The sequence below is a fragment of the Pan troglodytes genome, chromosome 15 (genome assembly GCF_028858775.2).
Source record: "Pan troglodytes isolate AG18354 chromosome 15, NHGRI_mPanTro3-v2.0_pri, whole genome shotgun sequence".
In the NCBI taxonomy this organism is placed as follows: domain Eukaryota; kingdom Metazoa; phylum Chordata; class Mammalia; order Primates; family Hominidae; genus Pan; species Pan troglodytes.
The window spans coordinates 63,598,090-63,621,307 of NC_072413.2; the positions used below are offsets into that span (position 1 = coordinate 63,598,090).

Below are 23,218 nucleotides of genomic sequence, written 5' to 3' on the forward strand. Positions count from 1 at the left end.
GTGTTTTTCATCTAGTAGTTCTAATTCTGTTTTGCTTCCTACAACCACACATCTTTTGGGTGTGATTTCCAAACTTAAGAATGATTTTAGATTAAAAATAATCACTTACTAAGGATTTCTTACATGCCAGTCACTATGATAAAGGTTCTGCATTCATTATGTTACTTTATCAGCACAGTTGTCCTACAAGGTATGCATTATTTGTTCCTGTTTTTTTTGTTGTTGTTGTTTGTTTGTTTTCTGAGACAGAGTCTCGCTCTGTTGCCAGGCTGGAGTGCAGTGGTGTGATCTCGGCTCACTGCAAGCTCTGCCTCCCAGATTCAAGCGATTCTCCTGCCTCAGCCTCCTGAGTATCTGGAACTACAGGCACACGCCACCATGCCCAGCTGATTTTTGTATTTTTAGTAGAGACAGGGTTTCACTATGTTGGCCAGAATAGTTTCGATCTCTTGACCTTGTGATCTGCCCGCCTTGGCCTGTTTGTGCTAGGATGCTAGGATGACAGGCGTGAGCCACCACGCCTGGCCTATTTGTTCCTCTTTTTTTTTATTTAAGATGGAGTTTTGCTCTTGTTGCCCAGGCTGGAGTGCAATGGCACGATCTCAGCTCGCTGCAACCTCTGCCTCCCGAGTTCAAGCGATTATCCTGTCTCAGCCTCCTGAGTAGCTGGGATTACAGTCGCCTGCCACTACACACAGCTAATTTTGTATTTTTAGTAGAGACAGGGTTTCTCCATGTTGGCCAGGCTGGTCTTGAACTCCTGATCTCAGGTGATCCGCCCACCTCGGCCTCCCAAAGTTGTTCCTTTTTGTTCTTGAGACGGAATGTCGCTGTGTCATCCAGGCAGAAGTGCAGTGGCACGATCTTGGCTTACTGCAACCTCCGCCTCCCAGGTTCAAGCGATTCTCGTGCCCCAGCCTCTGGGTAGCTGGGACTACAGGCACACGCCACCATGCCTGGCTAATTTTCATATTTTTAGTAGAGACGGGATTTCACCATGTTGGCCAGGCTGGTCTCAAACTTCTGACTTCAGGTGATCCATCTACTCCAGCCTCTCAAAGTGCTGGGATTACAGGCGTCAGCCACTGCGTTTAGCTTAGTTCCATTTTTATAACTGAAGTTATATTCAGTTCTAGAGAAATTAGGTGGCTTAACACAGGCTAAGTTAACAGAACGGTTTTACTCCAAAATCCGTTCTCTTAATTGCTAAATACTTAGCTTTTCTGAGCTTTTTCTCTTCTACGTACGGGGATATAATTCCTATAGCACAGCATTGTGATGATTACATGAAGGAAAATATATAAAATACTTTACCTAGTGCTTGACACATTATAGATTCTAGTAGGCTCTGGTCAGACCTATTAATACATTAGGAAAACTTAACTCTTAGACCCTGCAGAGCTGGCACAGATAAAGGCAGATTATTGAAAGACTCAATAGGAAAAATGTTAAGGCCTGGAAACTAAATGTAAGCCTAGTGAACATCACTCACCAAAGTAACATAATTGTTGTCTTATATATGATAGTATAAGCTATTTTTGTTGTCATCCTTCTGGAGTTTTCCCCACGTGTGTCAGTTGTCAAGGTGATGGCATCCTAAAGTTCCTCCTTGAGATAAGGGAGGCAATAAGGAGCTTTGTTTTCTTGCCTGTCTCCTGGTCACATTTTTATCCTTAGCATTGCTTATTTTTGCTGCAGGAGCAAACCTAAGTAAAAGCAGCTTTGGACAAAACTCAAGTAATTTTTCTTGCCCATGATGCAGATTTGCCCATGGATTTGACTTTGAGAGTAAATCTTAGTCACATTTACCCCCGTAAGTGTTAATTCCTTCACCTTCTTGCCTGGATTCCATCTCTGTGCTGGCCCTTAGGGGGAACTTCTCTGGTTTTTTTTTTTTTTTTTTTTTTTTTTTTGAGGCAGTGTCTCTCTCTGTCACCCGGGCTGGAGCACAGTGGTGCAAAAACGACCTGGGCTAAAGTGATCCTCCTGCCTCAGCCTCCCGAGTAGCTGGGACTATAGGCGTGTGTCCCTGCACCCAGCTAGATTTTTTATTTTTTGTAGAGAGGGGGACTTGCCATGGTGCCCAACTCGGTCTTGAACTCCTGTGCTCAAGTGATCCTTCTGCCTTAGCTTCTCAAAATGCTGGGATTATAGGCGTGAGCCACCACGCCCGACCAAACTTCTCTCTTCAACATTTTGAATCAGGCGTAAACAAAAAGCCCTCTTTGTGTTTGGTTCCTCAGTGGCATAGAGGCAGACTAGAAGTCTTTTTTTTTTTAATAGTTTTATGACTATTAAAATAGAAAAATAGAGAAATTAGCAGAAAATATAAGGAACATAAAACATAACCAATTTTTGAAATAGAGGTTTTAATACCTGTCGTAGGTGGCTTGCTTTCAGAGTCATAAATTCTATTCTACTTGGCGGGGCGCGGTGGCTCATGCCTGTAATCCTAGCACTTTGGGGAGACCGAGGAGGGTGGATCACATGAGGCTGGGAGTTTGAGACCAACCTGGCCAACATGGTGAAATCCCATCTCTACAAAAATACAAAAAAAGCTCGTCAGGCATGTAGCTCATGCCTGTAATCCCAGCTACTTGGGAAGCTAACACAGGAGAATTGCTTCAACCCAGGAGGCGGAGGTTGCAGTGAGCTGAGATTGTGCCACTGCACTCTAGCTTGGGCGACAGAGAGAGACTCTGTCTCAAAAAACAATAACAACAACAACAAGTTATATTCTACTCAGTGTCTTCAGGCAACTTTATTGTATCCTCAAATGGCCAGCACTATTTTGCTGGTACCTTGCCTAGCTTTGTTATTTCCCAAACCTTGACCTGGTCTCATACTAGGTCTTTAGTATGCCCACTTATTAGATTTCTTGATATGTTCGTAGTCAAAACCACAACAGCCAGATTCCCTGCTTTCTGGGACTCTTCTAGGAGATCTGGTTTCAGGGTAGAGTTACTGAAAACCCAGGGCTTCTGCAGAATGGTTTTGAGTCACCATGGTTCCCTTGCTGATTTGATTATCTTCTTGTCTTTGACCAAAAAATAAATACTGCAGGATGATAACTTTCAAATATAATTGAATCAGTAAAGAACTAGTTTGAATTTAAGGTTGTATCCTGGACTTAATTGTCTTGCTTACATGGTCTCCAACAGAGAGGCCGAGAAACAAAAGATTTTAAAAACAAGCTTAATTTTAGTGGATCATGAAGTTACAGTAACTTATATTGATACCCTAACTGCATTATCACAAAAAATTAGTGTACTCTTTTTTTTTTTTATTTGATGTTTGGTCTTCTAGTTGCTTGGTTATTCTGCTTTCTAGGTAGAGACAGATGAATGTGAATAATTAATTGCCAAGACTTAGTACTGATGTAAACTTGGTAAAAACATTGACATAAACTAATTTATTAAAAAAAGTAGAGATCAGCTTTCATTCACAATGGTAAAGGAATGTCTTGATTCCTATGACAAGAAAGCATAAACCATGCTAATGCTTATATTTCAAGGCACTCTTCTGTCTAAATTAGACCTAATGCAGTTTTTACCTCCTTGAGGCTATGTGATGATTGTCAATGAAATGTAATGCTTTTTGTTTCTGTAGCTGTTCATGTGCATTCGTGCACCCATGTGCATGTGTGTAGTGACACATTTAACGTAAAACTGAGAGCATATTGAATTTCCTTTTTTCCTTCAACAGACATTTGCTGATAAACTGGTTATTCCATTGTATGTTATTTAAAACTGAGCACGATACTGTTATTTAAAACTGAGACTTGCGCCTGCGCAGTGGCTGACACCTGTAATCCTAGCACTTTGGGAGGCCAGTCACCTGAGGTCAGGAGTTCAAGACAAGCCTGACCAACATGGTGAAACCCTGTCAATACTATAAACAGAAAAAATTAGCCGGGTGTGGTGGTGCATGCCTGTAATCCCAGCTATTTGGGAGGCTGAGGCAGGAGAATCACTTGAACCTGGGAGGCGGAGGTTGCAGTGAGCTGAGATTGTGTGACTGCACTTCAGCCTGGGCAACAAGAGTGAAACTCTGTCTTAAATAAATAAATAAATAAATAAATAAATAAATAAATGTAAAGTTGAGACTTGCAACAAGTTTTGTGATTACTCCTATTTGATAGGTAGGAAAAAACAAATGACCACATTCTATTATGATGAAACCTATGAAATATAAAGAATAATGAGTGTGATGAGGGTGATGGGAAAGAGGCTTATGAAACTGAGAATATGTTTTAAATGAAGTTTTAGCCGAGCCCTATAGCCCTATTATAGTTAAAGACTTCTGTGTTTCCATGAGCAACTCACAATTTCATACAGATAGTGACTTTCCCCCTCATTAACTATAAAAAAATACTGTAGTCTACATAATAGTCCATAGAGGACTCAGTTTTATAATCTGAAAAAACTTTGAAGTTGAAACTTTGCCTAGTCTAAAGACTTCAGGTTAATTTCTTGCATTGTAGGTTTGGTTTTTGCAGCCAAAGTCTCTTTCATGAAAAGAAAATGTTTTGAATCCTAGCTGAGAATAACAAATAAGAAAATGGACAAGGCATCACATATTGGCCTCTTGCCTGTTTTAAAAGGGTGAAAATGGAAGTAAATAAGCTGCAAAGTGTCCTGTGTGTGATGAATGTTGACACATGAAACAAATGTCTAAAGTGCTTCACAAATGGAACTGTTGTTCCAAAGCATCGTTCAAAGTTGTTCCACTATTAATTTAGGATGAATAGTCTAAATGGTGGCTAAGATTTTTAATTTTTAATTATATTAATAGTTTCACTTTATTCAAAAGGGGCTATTATCACGTATTCTCTGTTAATCATGTGTACTTCTAATGGCTTTCTGTGATAGTAAAAATTATCACCGTTATCTCATTATATAAACTCTTGAAGGTTTTTCTTTTGCTACTTTTTCATTCATCTAAAGATATTTATCGAATATTTTGTCTGTGACATGCACTGTTCCACATGCTGATTTTAAATAACAAAAAACAAAAAAATGAAAGAAGCAACCAAAAAAAAGTTCATTCTTTTGGAGCTTAAATTCTAGTAGGGCAGAAAGATAAGAAGTAAGTAATATTGTATATTGGAAAATGATAACTGCTTAGAAAAAAAAAAATAAGCAGGGAAGGAGTGTTAGCAGCAGTGAATCCATACGGGCCTGCAGCAGCTCGATTCTTGCCTCCTTGGAGGAAATAATTTGGCCAGGGGAACATAAGGCAGAGTGAGAGATCGAGGCAAGTTTTAGAAGAGGCATGAGAGTTTATTAAAATGTTTTAGAGCAGGAATGAAAGGAAGTAAAGTACACTTGTAAGAGGGCCAAGCGGGCGACTTGAGAGGGTCAAGTGTGCTGTCTGACCATTGACTTGGGCCTGTATATATTGCTATGGTTCCGGGGTTTGCATTTCTTCTTACCTGATCTTTCCTTGGGGCAGGCTGTCTGCATGAGCAATGGCCTGTCAGCACTTGGGAGGGATCGCATATGCAGTGTGTTTACTGAAGTTGTGCACATGCTCATTTGAGGCTTTTTTTCCTTACCAGTTGAGTGTTCCTAGAGGAAGGTCATATAACAGTTAAAGTCTGCCATTTTGCCTCTTAGTACACATGTTTGAGCCAACTCACACAACTCTTGAAAACTTATCAGGAAGCTGCTGATGACCAGCTTCAGTTGTTTTCTATCTATTTAGGAGACTGCCGTTCCCTGGCACCAGCTGTGACTAGTTAAATTATTTTAGAGAGATACTTTAACAACTGCCTGACCATCACCTGATGGTCGCCTGACATTGCTTGGAGGTTAAGGGGGTGCCTTCTTCTGCCCTCTTAAGTCTGCCTAGCTACCTACTCAAACAGGAGGAGAGGGAAAACCAAGGGTTGAGGGTGATGGGCGGGAGTGTTGGATTTTTCAGTGGGATAATCTGGGAAAACCTTATGAAGATGGTGACATTAGAGCAAAGATTTCAAGGTCATTTAGATGAGCCATGTGAATAGATATCTGAGAAAAGAGCATTCCAGGGCAGGGAGGATCAAATAGAAAAGCTCTGGAGTAGGAATATACCTGGCAGTGTCAGGGGTTAGCAACAAGACCAGTGTGACTGAAATAGAGAAATCAAGGAGGATGGTAGTGGGAGATGAGATCAAAGTGAGCCATATTGGGTGGGGTCTTTTAGGTCAAAGTAGTAATTTTGGCTTTGACTCTGAGCTGAGGAGCCAATTCATGTTAAGAACAAAGTAGTAACATTATTTGCCTGATGTTGTAACAGGATCTAGCTGATATATTGAGAACAGACTTTAGATGTAGGCAATGGTGGAAGCAGGGAGACCTTGTTAGGAGGTTGTTGTAATCCAGGTGAGAGAAGATGGTGTCTCAGTTGGTAAAAGTGCTGGTGGTGATATGTGAAAAATTAGAAATTAGCTATAAATTTGCTGACAGATTTGTAGGAGATGTTAGACAAACAGAGACTCTTGCTTTTTACTTTTCTTTCTTGCTAAATGCAAGTCATAATTTTTATTTAATGCAATATAAATAAAACCATTTGTAGCAGCCCTAAAGTTTCTCTTTTTAGTTTACTGGAGATTTTACTTTACTCTGCAGGTAATCCAGCATGTTGTAATTGAAATTACTGATGCTACACAGAATGGGAATTACTGATGCTAAATAATCATTTTATTAGTTTAGACCAGGACTCAGCAAATTATGGCCCAGAGACCAAATCTGGCTCATTGCCTGTTTTTATAAATAAAGTTTTATTCAAACACAGCCACACCTATTAATTTGCATATTATCTATGGCAGCTTTCTGCTACAAAGGCAAAGGATCTTAGAGATCTGTAGAGACTAAAATATTTACTGTCTGGCCCGTTAATGAAAAAATTTGCTGACCCTTGGTTTATACTGTTAGGAGTTGTGTAAAAATTTTCCTCTGATCTTTTTCCAGTCACTCAGAGTGTTTAAATATGAAGAGAAAAATTAAAAGGGGGCATGAAATGATAGAGAGAACCAAGAGGTACTAATACTAACGTCAACTTCTTTCTCTATGTTAATTTACTCATTTGTTTGCTTTGCGTATTCACTTCCTCCAGATCTTTGTAGTGCTTTGTCTATGTTGAGAAACAAGTGCAGCTGACTAGCTTGAACAAAAAAAGTATATTTTCTCAACAGTGAAAATTTACTATAGGAATGACTATTGGATTTTAAGAGACTAATTTTTGAATTGCACAACCTTGATAGAAAATAAAAGATGAGTACCAGTGTCAATGCGAGCATCAATCTTTATGAGGAATCTGGCATTCTTCTTAAGACTTTGTGTAATCCAGTGAAGCAGTACAAACAAGTTAGATCTCCATTGTTGTTTGTTTTAACAGGTCTATAATGACGGATCTCTACTACCTCAGTCAGACAGATGGAGCAGGTGATTGGCGGGAAAAAGAGGCCAAAGATCTGACAGAACTGGTTCAGCGGAGAATAACATATCTTCAGGTAAGAAGGTTGGGTTAAGAATAAATTTGAGTGAAAAAAAGAAGGATCATAATATAACTAAGAGTAATAATTTCAGTTGTTTTTAGTCTTCCTGGCCCTTGAAAATCAGTACTCACACATTTTACATATTTATTCAGAAAGACACTGTGTTATGCCTTGAGTGGAATACAAAGATGGCTAAAACAAAGACCCTGTCCTAAAGGGAGCTACTTCTTACACACGTACACACACACACACACAATACAATACAAATATAACATCTTACATTTTATAGGAGAGAAATAGATGAAATGCTTATTGGAGTTTTGAGTAAGGAGACATCAGGGATAGTCTTGTAGAGAATGTATTGTTTGAAGTAAACTGTAAAAGATAGTTAAATAGGATTTGGACACACAGAAATGAAGGAAAAGAATGTACCAGCTGGAGGTTATCAGCTAAGCAGTGGCTCGTAACTGGGAAAGAACAGTACAGGAACCCATATGATAAGTGTGGCAGTTCAGTTTGTCTGGAATTTTAGGTTGTGTGAAAGGAGGGATGGAGAATAAGTTGGAAAGGTAGGCTTGGAAACAGATTACAGAGGTTAAGTTTTATGGTACATAGGCAGTAAGTGGTCACTGAAAGATTTTACTTATTTGTTTTATAAATGTTATTATAACAAATAGAAAGTATTGGTAAACATCAAGTCTCAGACCCTTTAAAATTAATTTCTCTTCATTTTTTGTGTTCTTTTCTAGTTCTTATTAATATGTACACACCGTCTTACATATATGTAAGAAAATAATTTATTTTTGATTTTGTTTTTCTGCTTAATATGCCATAAGCATTTTTCTATTTTGGAGTCACAACCTGCTTTTGAAATGTTTTACATACAAAAGTGGTATGATGAGAGTGGTACTTAAGTGATATTAATCTGAAACTAGTATTTTAGTTGAACTTGATTATTTGAAGAGACTAGAAGCAGGGAGACCATTTAAGATAAGAGGACCATAGTGCAGGTAAGAAGTATTAAGGTATGTGGCAGTTTGCTTTGGAAGTGAAGAGACAAATTTGAGAGAGATTGGGAAGATAAAATTGATAGGCCTTTCGAAGTAGATGAAAGAACTGAAATGGCTGGGATAATGGGAACATCATTATCTGATAAGGTGCTGAGGGACAGAATAGTTTTCAGGGGAAAACAATGAGTCAGTAGAATCTTCAAATCTCAAAATGTTTGAAGTTGAAATGACCGTGAAACATCCTCCACCCTCATCCTTTTCTAATGCTGTGGATGGCATACTGTGTATGCTCTACTTTCCCTGTAAAATTAAAGTATTGTATAAAAGCAAAATGACAGCCAGTGATGTGGTTCTGTATATTTTAAGGTGCACATTTTTCTACACTTAAATAGGAAAAAATAGAAAATCAAGTGTTTAAAGAGATCATTAAAAACCAAACTGATCTTGGCACGCTATCTTGGTCTCATACCCACATGGCCATTCATCAGAGGTGTCTGCAGAATGAGAAACACTTCACCTCCTGTAGGGAAGAGGTAATTATCTCCTATCAACTAGAACCTCACTCAGTGAACTATAAACAGCTGGTGGTGCAGAACCATCATCCTTATTTAAAGTGGAAATAACTGTGGTTTCTGAGCTTCCTCCATTTCCTCTTATTCATTAAATTTTCAACAACTATATCTGGTGATAGTTCTAAACTATGATCTAGTGATAGTTCAGCTACCTAAACTGTAACAAGTACCTGCCACCTGTTTTAGTTTCTTTTTTTTTCCTCTTGGTTTGTGGGTGGCCAAGTGCTTTCACCTGTAGTACTAATTTGATCCTCTATATGCTGATTTTTGTGGTTCCGTATTAGAGAATTTCACTTGCAAATCATGCTAATAATTTAAAGCTACATTGGCTTTTTAAATCTTTTAAACTATAGCAAAACCTAGCACTTTACTTGGACCTTACCTTCAGTTTCAGATATTGCTATTTAACTTTACTTTCATGCTTTTCCTTTTTCCCCTCATTGGGAGGAAAAGGTGATTTTTTTTTTAATTTTCAAGGAGATGGGGACAATCTCAGTAGAAAAAAAGTGCTTTGGAAAAATATTTTTCTTTTTTTCATAGGTTGTTGGAGTACAGGTGGTATTTGATTACATGTTCTTTAGTGGTGCTTGGTGAGATTTCTGTGCGCCCATCACCTGAGCAGTATACACTGCACCCTATTTGTAGTCTTTCATCGCTCGCTCCCCTCCCACCCGTCCCTCCAAGTCCCCAAAGTTCATTGTATCATTCTTATGCCTTTGTGTCCTCATTAGCTTAGCTCCCACATATCAGTGAGAACATATGGTATTTGGTTTTCTATTCCTGAGTTACTTCACTCAGAATAATAGGCTCCAATCTCATCGAAGTCGCTGCAAATGTCGTTAATTCATTCCTTTTTATGGCCAAATAGTATTCCACTCTGCATATACATATACATATACACATACATATACATATGCCACAATTTCTTTATTCACTCGTTGATTGACGGGCATTTGGGTTGGTTCCACAATTTTGTATTTGCGAACTGTGCTGCTATAAACATGCGTGTGCAAGTATCTTTTTCATGTAACAACTCCTTTTACTGGGTAGATACCCAGTAGTGGGATTGCTGGATCAAATGGTAGCTCTACTTTTAGTTCTTTAAGAATCTCCACGCTGTTTTCCCTAGTGGCTGTGCTAGTTACATTCCCACCAGCAGTGTAGAAGTGTTCCCTGATCACCGCATCCAGGCCAAACATCTACTGTTTTTTGATTTTTTGATAATAGCCATTCTTGCAGGAGTAAGGTGGTATTGCACTGTGGTTTTGATTTACGTTTCCCTGATCATTAGTGATGTTGAGCATTTTTTCATGTTTGTTGGCCATTTGTATATCTTCTTTTGAGAATTGTCTATTCATAGCCTTAGCCCACTTTTTGGTGGGATTTTTTTTTTCTTACTGGTTTGAGTTCTTTGTAGATTCTGTGTATTAGTCCTTTGTCAGATGCAGACTTTGCAAAGATTTTCTCCTGCTCTGTGGGTTGTGTTTACTCTGCTGACTGTTCCTTTTGCTGTGCAAAAGCTCTTTAGTTTAATTACCTCTGAGCTATTTATCTTTGTTTTTATTGCATTTCCTTTGGGTTCTTGATTATGAAATCCTTGGCTATGCCAGTGTCTCGAAGGGTTCTTCCAATGTTATCTTCTAGAATTTATATAGTTTCAGGTCTCAGATTTAAGTCCTTATTCCATCTTGAGTTGATTTTTGTATAAGGTGAGAGATGAGGATCCAGTTTCATTCTCCTACATGTGGCTAGCCAATTATCCCGGCACCATTTGTTGAAAAGGGTGTCCTTTGCTCTCCCCTCTCCCCTCCCCCTCTCCCTCTCCGTCTCCCCAGGGTCTCCCTCTCCCTCTCTTTCCACGGTCTCCCTCTGATGCCGAGCCGAAGCTGGACTGTACTGCTGCCATCTCGGCTCACTGCAACCTCCCTGCCTGATTCTCCTGCCTCAGCCTGCCAATTGCAGGCGCGTGCCGCCACGCCTGACTGGTTTTCGTATTTTTTTGGTGGAGACGGGGTTTCGCTGTGTTGGCCGGGCTGGTCTCCAGCTCCTAACCGCGAGTGATCCGCCAGCCTCGGCCTCCCGAGGTGCCTGGATTGCAGACAGAGTCTCGTTCACTCAGTGCTCAATGGTGCCCAGGCTGGAGTGCAGTGGCGTGATCTCTGCTCGCTACAACCTCCACCTCCCAGCCGCCTGCCTTGGCCTCCCAAAGTGCCGAGATTGCAGCCTCTGCCCGGCCACCACCCCGTCTGGGAAGTGAGGAGCGTCTCTGCCCGGCCGCCCATCGTCTGGGATGTGAGGAGCCCCTTTGCCTGGCTGCCCAGTCTGGAAAGAGAGGAGCGTCTCTGCCCGGCCGCCATCCCATCTAGGAAGCGAGGAGCGCCTCTTCCCGGCCACCATCCCATCTAGGAAGTGAGGAGCGTCTCTGCCTGGCCGCCCATCGTCTGAGATGTGGGGAGCGCCTCTGCCCCGCCGCCCCGTCTGGGATGTGAAGAGTGCCTCTGCCCGGCCGCGACCCCGTCTGGGAGGTGAGGAGCCTCTCTGCCTGGCCGCCCCGTCTGAGAAGTGAGGAGACCCTCTGCCCGGCAGTCACCCCGTCTGAGAAGTGAGGAGCCCCTCCGCCCGGCAGCCACCCCGTCTGGGAAGTGAGGAGCGTCTCCGCCCGGCAGCCACCCTGTCCGGGAGGGAGGTGTGGGTCAGCCCCCGCCAGGCCAGCCGCCCCGTCTGGGAGGGAGGTGGGGGGTCAGCCCCTGCCAGGCCAGCCGCCCTGTCCGGGAGGGAGGTGGGGGTCAGCCCCCGCCCGGCCAGCCGCCCCGTCTGGGAGGTGAGGGGAGCCTCTGCCCGGCCACCCCTACTGGGAAGTGAGGAGCCCCTCTGCCCAGCCACCACCCGGTCTGGGAGGTGTACCCAACAGCTCATTGAGAACGGGCCATGATGACAATGGCGGTTTTGTGGAATAGAAAAGGGGGAAAGGTGGGGAAAAGATTGAGAAATCGGATGGTTGCTGTGTCTGTGTAGAAAGAAGTAGACATGGGAGACTTTTCATTTTGTTCTGTACTAAGAAAAATTCTTCTGCCTTGGGATCCTGTTGATCTATGACCTTACCCCCAACCCTGTGCTCTCTGAAACATGTGCTGTGTCCACTCAGAGTTAAATGGATTAAGGGCGGTGCAAGATGTGCTTTGTTAAACAGATGCTTAAAGGCAACATGCTGGTTAAGAGTCATCACCACTCCCTAATCTCAAGTACCCAGGGACACAAACACTGCGGAAGGCCGCAGGGTCCTCTGCCTAGGAAAACCAGAGACCTTTGTTCACTTGTTTATCTGTTGACCTTCCCTCCACTATTGTCCTATGACCCTGCCAAATCCCCCTCTGCGAGAAACACCCAAGAACGATCAATTAAAAAAAAAAAAAAAAAGAAAAGAAAAGGGTGTCCTTTCCCCACTTGTTTGCTTTGTTGGAGATCAGTTGGCTGTAAGTTTTTGGCTGTAAATAAATTTCTGAGTTCTCTATTCTGTTGCATTGGTCTATGTGCCTACTTTTATACCAGTACCATGCCATTTTGGTGACTATGGCTTTATAGTATAATTTGAAATCAGGTAGTGTGATGCCTCCAGATTTATTCTTTTTGCTTAGTCTTGCTTTGACTATGCGGACTCTTTTTTGGTTCCATATGAATTTTAGAATTGTTTTTTCTAATTCTGTGAAGAATGATGGCGGTATTTTGATGGGGATTGCATTGAATTTGTAGATTGCATTTGGCAGTATGGTCATTTTCACAATGTTGATTCTGCCCATCCCTGAACATGGGATGCGTTTCCATTTGTTTGTGTCATCTATGATTTCTTTCAGCACTATTTTGTAGTTCTCCTTGTAGAGGTCTTTTGCCTCCTCGGTTAGGTATATTCCTAAGTATTTTATTTTATTTTTATTTTTTGCGGCTTTTGTAAAAGGGGTTGAGTTCTTGAATTGAGTCTCTGCTTGGTTGCTGTTGGTGTATAGAGAAGAGCTACTGATTTGTGTATGTTAATGTTGTTTCCATAAACTCTACTGAATTCTTCATCAGTTCTAGCAGCTTTTTGAAAGAGTCTCTAGGGTTTTCGAGGTAAACGATCATATCGTCAGCAAACAGTGACGGTTTGACTTCCTCTTTACCAATTTGGATGCCCTTTCTTTCTCTTGTCTGATTGCTCTGGCTAGGACTTCCAGTACTGTGCCAAAGAGGAGTGGTGAGAGCGGGCATCCTTGTCTTATTCTAATTCTCAGAGGGAATGCTTTCAACTTTTCCCCATTTAGTATTATGTTGGCTGTGGGTTTGTCATTAGCTTTTATTACACTGAGGTATGTCCCTTGTATGCCAATTTTGCTGAGAATTTTAGTCATAAAGCGATGCTGGATTTTGTTGAATGCTTTTTCTGCATCTATTGAAATGGTCATGCAATTTTTGTTTTCAATTCTTTTTATGTGGTGTATGACATTTATTGACTTGCGTATATTAAACCATCCCTGCATCCCTGGTATGAAACCCACTTGAACATGGTGGATTATCTTTTTGATATGTTGTTGGATTTGGCTAGGTAGTATTTTGTTAAGGATTTTAGTGTCTATTTTCATCAGAGATACTGGTCTGTAGTTTTCTTTTTCAGTTATGTCCTTTCCTGGTTTTGGTATTAGGGTGATGCTGGCTTCATAGAATGAATTAGGGAGGGTTCCCTCTTTCTCTGTCTTGTGGACTAGTATCGAAAGGATTGGTACCAATTCTTCCTTTAAATGTCTGGTAGAATTCAGCTGTGAATCCATTTGGTCCTGGGCTTTTTTTTTTTGTTGGTAACTTTTTAATTACCATTTCAATCTTGTTGCTTGTTATTGTTCTGTTCAGGGTATCTAATTCTTCCTGATTTAAGCTAGGAGGGTTGTATTTTTCCAGGAATTTATCCATCTCCTCTAGGTTTTCTAGTTTATATGCATAAAGGTGCTCATAGTAGCCTTGAATGATCTTTTGTATTTCTGTGGTGTCAGTTGTAGTATCTCCTGTTTCGTTTCTTATTGAGGTTATTTGGATTTTTTCTCTTCTTTTCTTGGCTAATCTTGCCAATGATCTATCAATTTTATTTATCTGTTCAAAGAACCTGCTTTTTGTTTCATTTATCTTTTGTATTTTTTTTTGGTTTGTTTCCATTTCATTTAGTTTTGCTCTGATTTTGGTTATTTCCTTTCTTCTGCTGGGTTTGGGTTTGGTTTGTTCTTGTTTCTCTAGTTCCTTGAGGTGTGACCTTAGAATGTCAGTTTGTACTCTTTCAGTCTTTGTGATGTAGGCATTTAGGGCTATGAACTTTCCTCTTAGCATCACCTTTGCCATATCCCAGAGGTTATGATAGGATTTGTCGTTATTGTCATTCAGTTCAAAGAATTTTTAAATTTCCATGTTGATTTTGTTTTTGACCCAGTGATCATTCAGGAGCAGGTAATTTGGTTTCCATGTGTTTGCATGGTTTTAAAGGTTCCAGTTGGAGTTGATTTCTAGTTTACAGTCATATATAGCTCAGTTGTGAGAAGAAGTTTGGTCTCAATTTTATTAACCTATATATTGGTTTTACTTGAGAGGAGCAATTTCACAGGACATAATGGAAAATTGAAAAGGCACTTTGGGCAACTAGAGTTTAGTGGGACAAAGTTCATAGTTGTCAAAATCATTTTCTCTTTAGAGTTGAAGGCAGTATGGCATGGTTTACAAAGATTAAACTGATTAAAAGATTATAATAATCGGATTGAAGACAACCCTAATAGACAAGTATGCTATCAGGCTCAAATAGAATGGATCAAGCAAATCTCCTAAGAGCTTTAGTCTTTTACTGTATATATTTATCTAAAAAGTTTTTTCCCGCAAAGTGAACATATAATATTGGGTTGTATTAAATGCCATTTTGTCCTGGTCTTACTCTTGTGTTATATAATCATAACATTGAGAAAATGCTATTGTTTCTATTTCTGTAGTTTCTGATGAAGTCCATTTTTAAAACTGCACGTTGCTGATATATATTCATTATGAGTCCACATTTTACCATAATATAAGTAATTTTCCTAGACTTCTGGGTGATTTTATGTGGAAGAGATTATCTTTAGAAAATTTATGTTGCGATTTCTGATGAGCTCATGTTAAGCAGGCACGATGAGTGAGATCTGTATACTTCAAGCCTTAGTTTTTTAACTTGTTTCGAGCAGTTGGAAGTTGGCAGTTCTCATGTAAAGTGCTGCTAGTTAGAGCAAATAGCCTCTGCAGAAGGATATCTCCCAGTTTAACTTGAAATTATCTGTCTCTGATATACAAAAATGGATTTTGTTTTCTGCATAGCCCCAAAGTTGATATTTTAAGCAAAATTAAGCCCATTTCAGGTGAATAAAGTATGTAAAAAGAAATAACAGTAAAGATTTATTTATATTTATTTATTTATTTTGTGGAGATGGGATCTCCCTATTGTTGCAGTCTGCTTAGTCCCTAGCTCAGCTAGGTCTGAGTTCTTATTCCACAGCCAAGAAGAATAAGGTGTGTGGACACCAGAGAGTGAGTAGAGTAGGATTTCTTAAGCAAAAGGAAAGGTCTCAGCAAAGAGAGGGGCCCTGAAAGCAGGTTGCCAGAAACGGGACTTACTTCTGGGTCTTTTGTGTGGCAGAAGCCAGGAAGTCGTCGTGGATTTTGCCCAAATAGGAGAGGTAAAGCTCCCTCCTAAGGGTGTTGCATCTGCCCACGCTTGGAGTTGGCCAGAGTGACTCCATCTTGGTATTACTCATGAGTGCCTAAGCCAAACCCACAGGTGCTAAAACCACAATGTTAATGTCATGTTAATGACATAATGAGCTTGGTCAAGTTAACAACATTTAGGTTGATTTATTGCACCTGCGCCTAAGTTGAGACAGTCGTTTCTGAGCAACACCCTGGCACAAGGGGAAGTTCTTAACCACATTTCTTCTGGTTAGCTGCAGAAGCAGTGTAGGTGCTGTCCTACAGTTGTTCCTGTGAACATTTTCCTTCTCCCAAGACCCTCCGTCTCTATCTGCCTAACCAGCCCCTAACTGCCTCCTCTCTCACTGTGTTGCCCAGGCTGGTCTCAAACTTCTGAGCTCAAGCAGTCCTCCTGCCTCGGCTTCCCAAAGTGTTGGAATCACAGGCGTGAGCCACTGTGTCCGGCCAGAAAGATTTTTTGGTTTGCCCCCATGTTTTGCTTGCTTTGGTTTATGTTTTGAATAGGACTTTTACTGGAAATTGGTAGATTATTTTTCTTTTCTTTTTTTGAGAGAAAGAGAGGAAAAAAGGTGTGAAAATGGAAAACAACTATTTCACTTTTTAAATGAGGATAGGGATTTTTTTCATTCAAAAATAAGTTTTAGTGGAGAAATAGAAAACTTCTCCAGTGACAGTATATGATCCTTTGGAATAAGGGGAATGTTAATGCTGGGGATACATTATTGAGGCTATTAAACATACATTTCAGCTTATGGAACCCCTCACTCCAATACAGGATTTGCCTGATCTCATTTTTCTTTGACAGGACTAATTCGTTAAGATAGATTTAAAGCCAGAATATAACTATATACATTATTTATGTGCTTGTATACTGACTCTGAGATCAAATTAATCATCACATATTCTTAGAGTTGTGAATTGTGTTCTACCAAGTAATTCAGATTGCATTTGTATTTCTGCCTAACCAAAATAAAGCCAGAAGTGGTAATATCTGTAACTCATTAGAAAAAGTTGTCAGCCTAACTACATTAAAATATTTGCTAAATATTTAATACAACTGGGATGGGCAGAAACCTTCAGAGCTTTTCCCTATTTGAAAGAAATTTTTAGTTTAAGAGGAAACCATCTAGGAAAAAGCAGGCAGTTTCTCAGAAGTAAAACCTAAGAGTATACTGAGAAAGAAAATACCTTTTCCAAGATAAAAAAAAAGTGAACAACTTGACTAAGGACAGAACAAGAAGTGGTAGTGGGTATAGTGGCATGGGTAGATTTCATGAAGTAGCAGAGGGGATTGCTATACTGGAAGTTGACTAAGGACATAGGCTGGTGATAGGAAGTAAAGAAGAAAATTTATTGAAGGAAGTTTTCTAAGCATTATTAAAAACAACTTTATGTTGAATTCTTACAGATTTTACAGAGCTCTTGCTTGTGGGAGCGTAGGTCCAATTGAATAGTTCATTGGTGCATTCATTCCTTAAGTATTTGGATGTACTGGGCATTTAGGTACATTGCTGGTGATATAGTCATAAATCAAATAGACATAGTGTCTGCCCTTAGGAAGTTTAAAGTCTAGTAACTTAAACTTCCTGTGAGTATTGTGTTCAAATCCAAACACACACACACACACACACACACACACACACTTTTGAAACTTCCCTACAATTCTTTGTTTTGATAGTTATATTTCTGATACTTTTTTTGGATCTTTCTACTATTTCCCATATCTCTGGTACACTAAGTTTTCCTATGGGCTCCTTCGTCATTCCTTTTTAGAAAACTTTTATTATGGAAAACTTTAACATGTATAAAAATAAGAGCTGGTGGACCCTTTTGTCCTCATCACCCAGCTTTATGATCAGTTCTGTTTCATCTGTACTACCAGTGCTACTTACCATCTCTAGGTTCATTTTGAAGCAAATCCCAGACATTTTATAATTTCATTTGTATTTATTTCAGTATGAATTTCTAAAAGATAGTTTTTCAAAACATAACTACGTTCTATTTTACACCTAAGTAAATTAAGAATCATTGTTTAAAATCATCAAATAACCAGTTGTTGATCAAGTTTCCCCAACTGCCAAATACATTTTAATGTGCCATTTAAAAAATGATTATCAATCATCACAGGAGCAATTTGATTGTAAGCTCTGCATATACTTTTTCTTCCTGGAATGGAAAAATGAGAGAAGTGAATGGTCAGAAGAAAAATTAGTGTGGCCTGACTTGAAATAAAGAAATAAAGCAATAAAGAAATAAATACAAGCAAATGATGATAGAATAACTTAGAAGAATGCAAAAACTAAAAGCAAAATTAAGATGAAGAAAAATAAAAGGACCAAACCAATGGATCTAAGAAGAAAAGAAAAAAAAAATGCTACATGTCATCTCAAGTGAAAAAGCAGATGGTAAATACTAGAGCCAGTTTTATAAAATTATAGTTATGATATTGATTTTTTAAATCATTACTTAGTTGAATTTCTCCAGCTAACAGCTTCTATTTCTCTTAAGCGTTTAACATTCTTGGTCAAAATACATAATATTTTTGGAACATATTTTTAATGTAATTGTTACTTAATGCCTTCCTAAATAATGATAATGTGAACTTAAACTCTTTATTGACTTTCATACAAAAGTAGAAATCTGTCAACAGTATTTACTCATATTATTTTATTTAATTTGAAGATAAGAACTTGGAAGAATAACATCATATCTGTGTTCTCTAACATAATACTTCATTTAGCTTTAAAGAATTTCCCCCAAAACAAAGTGCTACATTAGAGAGTATTAACATAGAATGGATATAAATAAATGAGTTAATGAGTAAATGAATTATCAGTGTAACACTAAGAGAACTGATATATTATGGTACCTTTGATTCTGTGCTATACTCCAGAGCCTGAAACAGTGCCTAGCATAATTATAAATACTCCATAAATATTTTTGTATGAATAAATTAAAAACCTAACCTGAATTGACTATAGAAAGGCATTTAAAACAAAAGAAAAATAGAACCAGATGTTTAACACAAATATGAAGGCTTACTGATGACTTAAACTCAAGGGTAATCTCTTTATCGTTTGGCAGTAGTTTCTTTTTCTTTTTTTCTTCTACAGCCTTATTGAGATATAGTTGACACATAATAAACTGCACATATTTAGAGTATACAATTTGTTAAGTTTTGACGTATACACACACCCGTGAAACCATCACCACAATCAAGATAGTGAACTTATTTAACACTCTGAAGTGTGCTCACATCCGTTTGTGTTTCCTCCACCACTTCCCACCTTCATCCACAGGTTTAACACAGATCTGCTTTCTATCATTATAGATGAGTTTGTGTTTCGTAGAATTGTATATAAATGGAGACATACAGTACATACTATTTTGTCTGGCTTCTTTTACTCAGCGTAATTATTTTGACGTTCATCTATGTTGTATGTATTAATAATTTGTTATTCTTAATTACTGACTGGTATTCTATTATATGGTTATGCCAAAATTTACTTATTTGCCTGTTGATGAACACTTGGTTGTTTCCACTTTGGGGCTGTTATAAATAAACTGTTGTGAATATTTATGTACAAGCCTTTCTGTGGGCATATACTTCCATTTTTCTTGGCTAAATACCTAGGAGTGGAATGGCTGGGTCGTATAACAGTGTAGGTTTAACTTTTTAAGAAACTGTTTGAACTGTTTACAAAAGTGTTTGTACCATTTTATATTTTCATCCAGCAGTGTCTGAGACTTTTAGTTCTCATATACCCTAACTAACACTTTGTATGGTTATCTTTTAAATTTTAGCTATTTTAGTGTATGTGTAGGGGTATGTCATGGTTTTTTTGTGTGTGTATGTGGTTTTTTTTTTTTCATTTTCCTGTAAGTATTGTTGAATATCTTTTCATATGCATATTTTCATCTGCATATCATCTTTGGTGAAATGTCTGCTTAAATCTTCTGCCTATTTTTTAATTGGGATGTTTGCTTTCTTCTTATTGAGTTAAGGTTCTTTATATATATTCTAGATATGAGTCCTTTGATGTGTGTTTTGGAAATTTTTGTTTGGAAATTCTAGTTTGCAGCTTGCCTTTTAATTTTCTTAACAGTGTCTTTTGAAAGGCAAAAGTTTTTAATTTTGACAAAGTTCAGTTTATTAAGTTTTTAAATTTATGCTTTTGTATTTCGTATTTATGAAATTTTTGTGAAGCCTAAGGTGACTAGAATTTTTTCTGGTTTCTTCTAGGAATTGTATAATTTTAGCTCTTAACATTTAGGTCTAAGATCCATTTTGAGGAATCACGTAAACTAAGAATTGAGGTTCATTTTTTTGCATATAGCTATTCAATTGGTCTAGAATCATTTTTTCAAAGATTATGTCTTTCCTATTAATTGCTTTAGAACTTTTATCAAAAATCAATTGACTGCTGGGCGCAGTGGCTCATGCCTGTAATCTCAGCATTTTGGGAGTCCGAGGTGGGTGGATCACTTAAGGCCAAGAGTTTGAGACCAGCCTGGCCAACATGGTAAAACTCCGTCTCTACTAAAAATACAAAAATTAGCCAGGCGTGGTGGCGCACACCTATAATCCCAGCTACTTGGGAGGCTGAGGCAGGAGAATCTCTTGAACCCAGGAGGCGGAGGCTGCAGTGAGCCAAGATGGTGCCACTGCACTCCAGCCTGGGTGACAGAGTGAGACTCCGTCTCAAAAAAAAAAAAAAAAAAAAAATCAATTGACCATACATGTGTGTCATGTGTGTCTGTCTTTCTGTTAGTACCACACTGTCTTGGTTACTAGCTTTGTAGTAAGTGTTACAACTGGGTAGTGTGATTTATCGTTCTTTTTTTGAAATTTTGTTCATTATATGTTCTTTGCATTTTCATTTAAATTTTAGAATCAACTTGTCTGTGTGTTGCTAGCACATAGAAATACAATTGATTTTTTATATATTGATCTTGCATCTTGCCAGTTTGTCAAACTCACCTGGTGCTTTTTTGTAGATTTCATCAGAGTTTCCACATAAAGTATCATGTCATCTACATATAGATACACTTACTTCTTCATTTCCAATATGGATTCTAGTTGGCAGTAGTCTCTTTGAGTCATTAATCTTAATTAAATAGTACAGTTTACTATTAGGATAACTTACAGTAAGCCACAAATTAATTCCTCCTTCATTTAAAACTAAAATCCTTACCAAAGTCCAAATTTCAGCTTTTAGGTTTTCTTAGCAAGAGTTTTAAAATATTTTGAGATTCCTAATGGTAATGAAGGAATTTTTTTAATTCCTGAGAGTACACTCACTAAGCTGACAGCATTTTGACATTTTTCAGTTTACATATTTTTATATATTCAAATTCTCTTAATTATCAATAATAAAAGGCTTTCACAACATCATTCCTTATTGAGGGTATAAAAGGGAATACATATTTAGGTCATTAACATCTGTGACCTGGAAATAAAATTGACAGATTCTGGCCCAGCGTGGTGGCTCACGCCTGTAATCCCAGCACTTTGGGAGGCCCGAGGCAGGTGGATCACGAGGTCAGGAGATCGAGACCATCCTGGCTAACATGGTGAAACCCCGTCTCTACTAAAAATACAAAAAATTAGCCTGGCGTGGTGGCGGGCACCTGTAGTCTCAGCTACTCAGGAGGCTGAGGCAGGAGAATGGCGTGAACCCGGGAGGCGGAGCTTGCAGTGAGCAGAGATCGTGCCACTGCACTCCAGCCTGGGCGACAGAGTGAGACTCCGTCTTTAAAAAAAAAATACACACACACACACACACACACAGACACACACACACACACACACACACACCAGATTCCATTCTAGATGCTATTCCTTAACTCATTTAATCCTGGAGAGTAGCAACACCCAGTAGAGGTTTTATCCTTTTAACTTTCTTGAATATACGTTGAACTTAAATTCAAATTTCTTTAATTTAGGTATATCAGCCCAATATGTACTTGTTTTAAAGTTATTTCGAAAGTAATTTTCTCTTTCTAGAAATACGCCTCATTTTTTTCAAGAAATGGCGGGTTTCGCTATAGTTCGACTCTGACCTAAGTCACAATACAGTTCTAGAAACAATTTTCCAAATCTTAAAGCAGGTCTGGTTTCCACATAGAAATAGAGTAATAATGGAAGTTCTGATTGTAACTACCAAGTCTCAAGATGGAAGTTCTTCTTCCATAATACTGGTATGAGTTCCAGCGAAGCAAGAATTAGGGAGTAGCAAGACGCCTATGAAGGGAATACGTAGGCTCTTGAGCAGAGGCAGATTCAGGTTTGGGGGAGTCACCTGAAACCTATTCAACTTCTGGTGCTGTCTTTATGAAAAGGAATACAAAATATTAAATGTTTACAATTGGCTGTCATTATTCATGTTATATATATATATATATATATATATTTTTTTTTTTTTTTTTTTTGAGACGGAGTCTCACTCTGTCACCCAGGCTGGAGTGTAGTGGTGTGATCTCCGCTCACTGCAAGCTCCACCTCCCGGGTTCATGCCGTTCTCCTGCCTCAGCCTCCCGACTAGCTGGGACTACAGGCGCCTGCCACCGCCTCCCGGGTTCACGCCATTCTCCTGCCTCAGCCTCCCGAGTGGCTGGTTCTGCAGGCGCCCACCACCACGCCCAGCTAATTTTTTTGTATTTTTTAGTAGAGACGGGGTTTCACCGTGTTAGCCAGGATGGTCTCGATCTCCTGACCTCGTGATCCGCCTGCCTCGGCCTCCCAAAGTGCTGGGATTACAGGTGTGAGTCACCGCGCCCGGCCAATTATATTCTTTAATACTGAATTAGCAATAGTGAACCACTATTCCTAGGGGAAATACAGAGTTAGGTTCCTGTGAGATCAACATTTTCATCAACTGATTAACATATATAACCTTGTTTTATGTGTGTTTCTATTTCAAGAAACCTTATTTAATGTATATTGTTGATTCATTAACATGGATAACTCATATGTGAACAAAGCTTATCTGACATACATACTTTCTCTGTAAAGCACACACAGCTTTCTTGCCCTTAGGGACACTGGACAGCACTTCACTACTATGTTTGGGGGCCATTTTCAACAGTGAAATCACTGGAAAAAAAGCACAAAAATGAGAAAAACAGCACTAAATATATTGCAGAAAGGACATTTGTTTATAGTAAGAGATTTGAAACAAGAAGGCAAAAAGCCACCTTGGCTGAAATTACGTGCCTTGGAGTACTCAAAATTTTCATTGCACGTGTCCATGAATGACCATGAAAGCACCACAAGTATTGATTTGGGTGTTACAAATAAATTCTAGTAGGTAAATTCACATGGAATCTGTGAATAGTGAGGATTGACTCCAGGATGAAAAAAGAACTCCTAACAAGTTACAATTGTATAAAGCTGACAAATGCCACAAATACTA

At 39.0% G+C, this 23,218-nt stretch overlaps 1 protein-coding gene across 11 annotated transcripts in view; it reads left to right on the forward strand.

The window, feature by feature from the left end:
- FUT8 (fucosyltransferase 8) overlaps positions 1-23,218 on the forward strand; it is a 450,735-nt gene that overhangs the window by 334,257 nt on the left and 93,260 nt on the right. For all 11 annotated transcript variants that reach the window (XM_063792665.1, XM_063792663.1, XM_063792664.1 and 8 more), the window contains one exon: positions 7,381-7,495. In XM_063792665.1, coding sequence (XP_063648735.1) covers positions 7,381-7,495 — 115 coding nt within the window. The remainder of the gene's footprint in view (positions 1-7,380; positions 7,496-23,218) is intronic.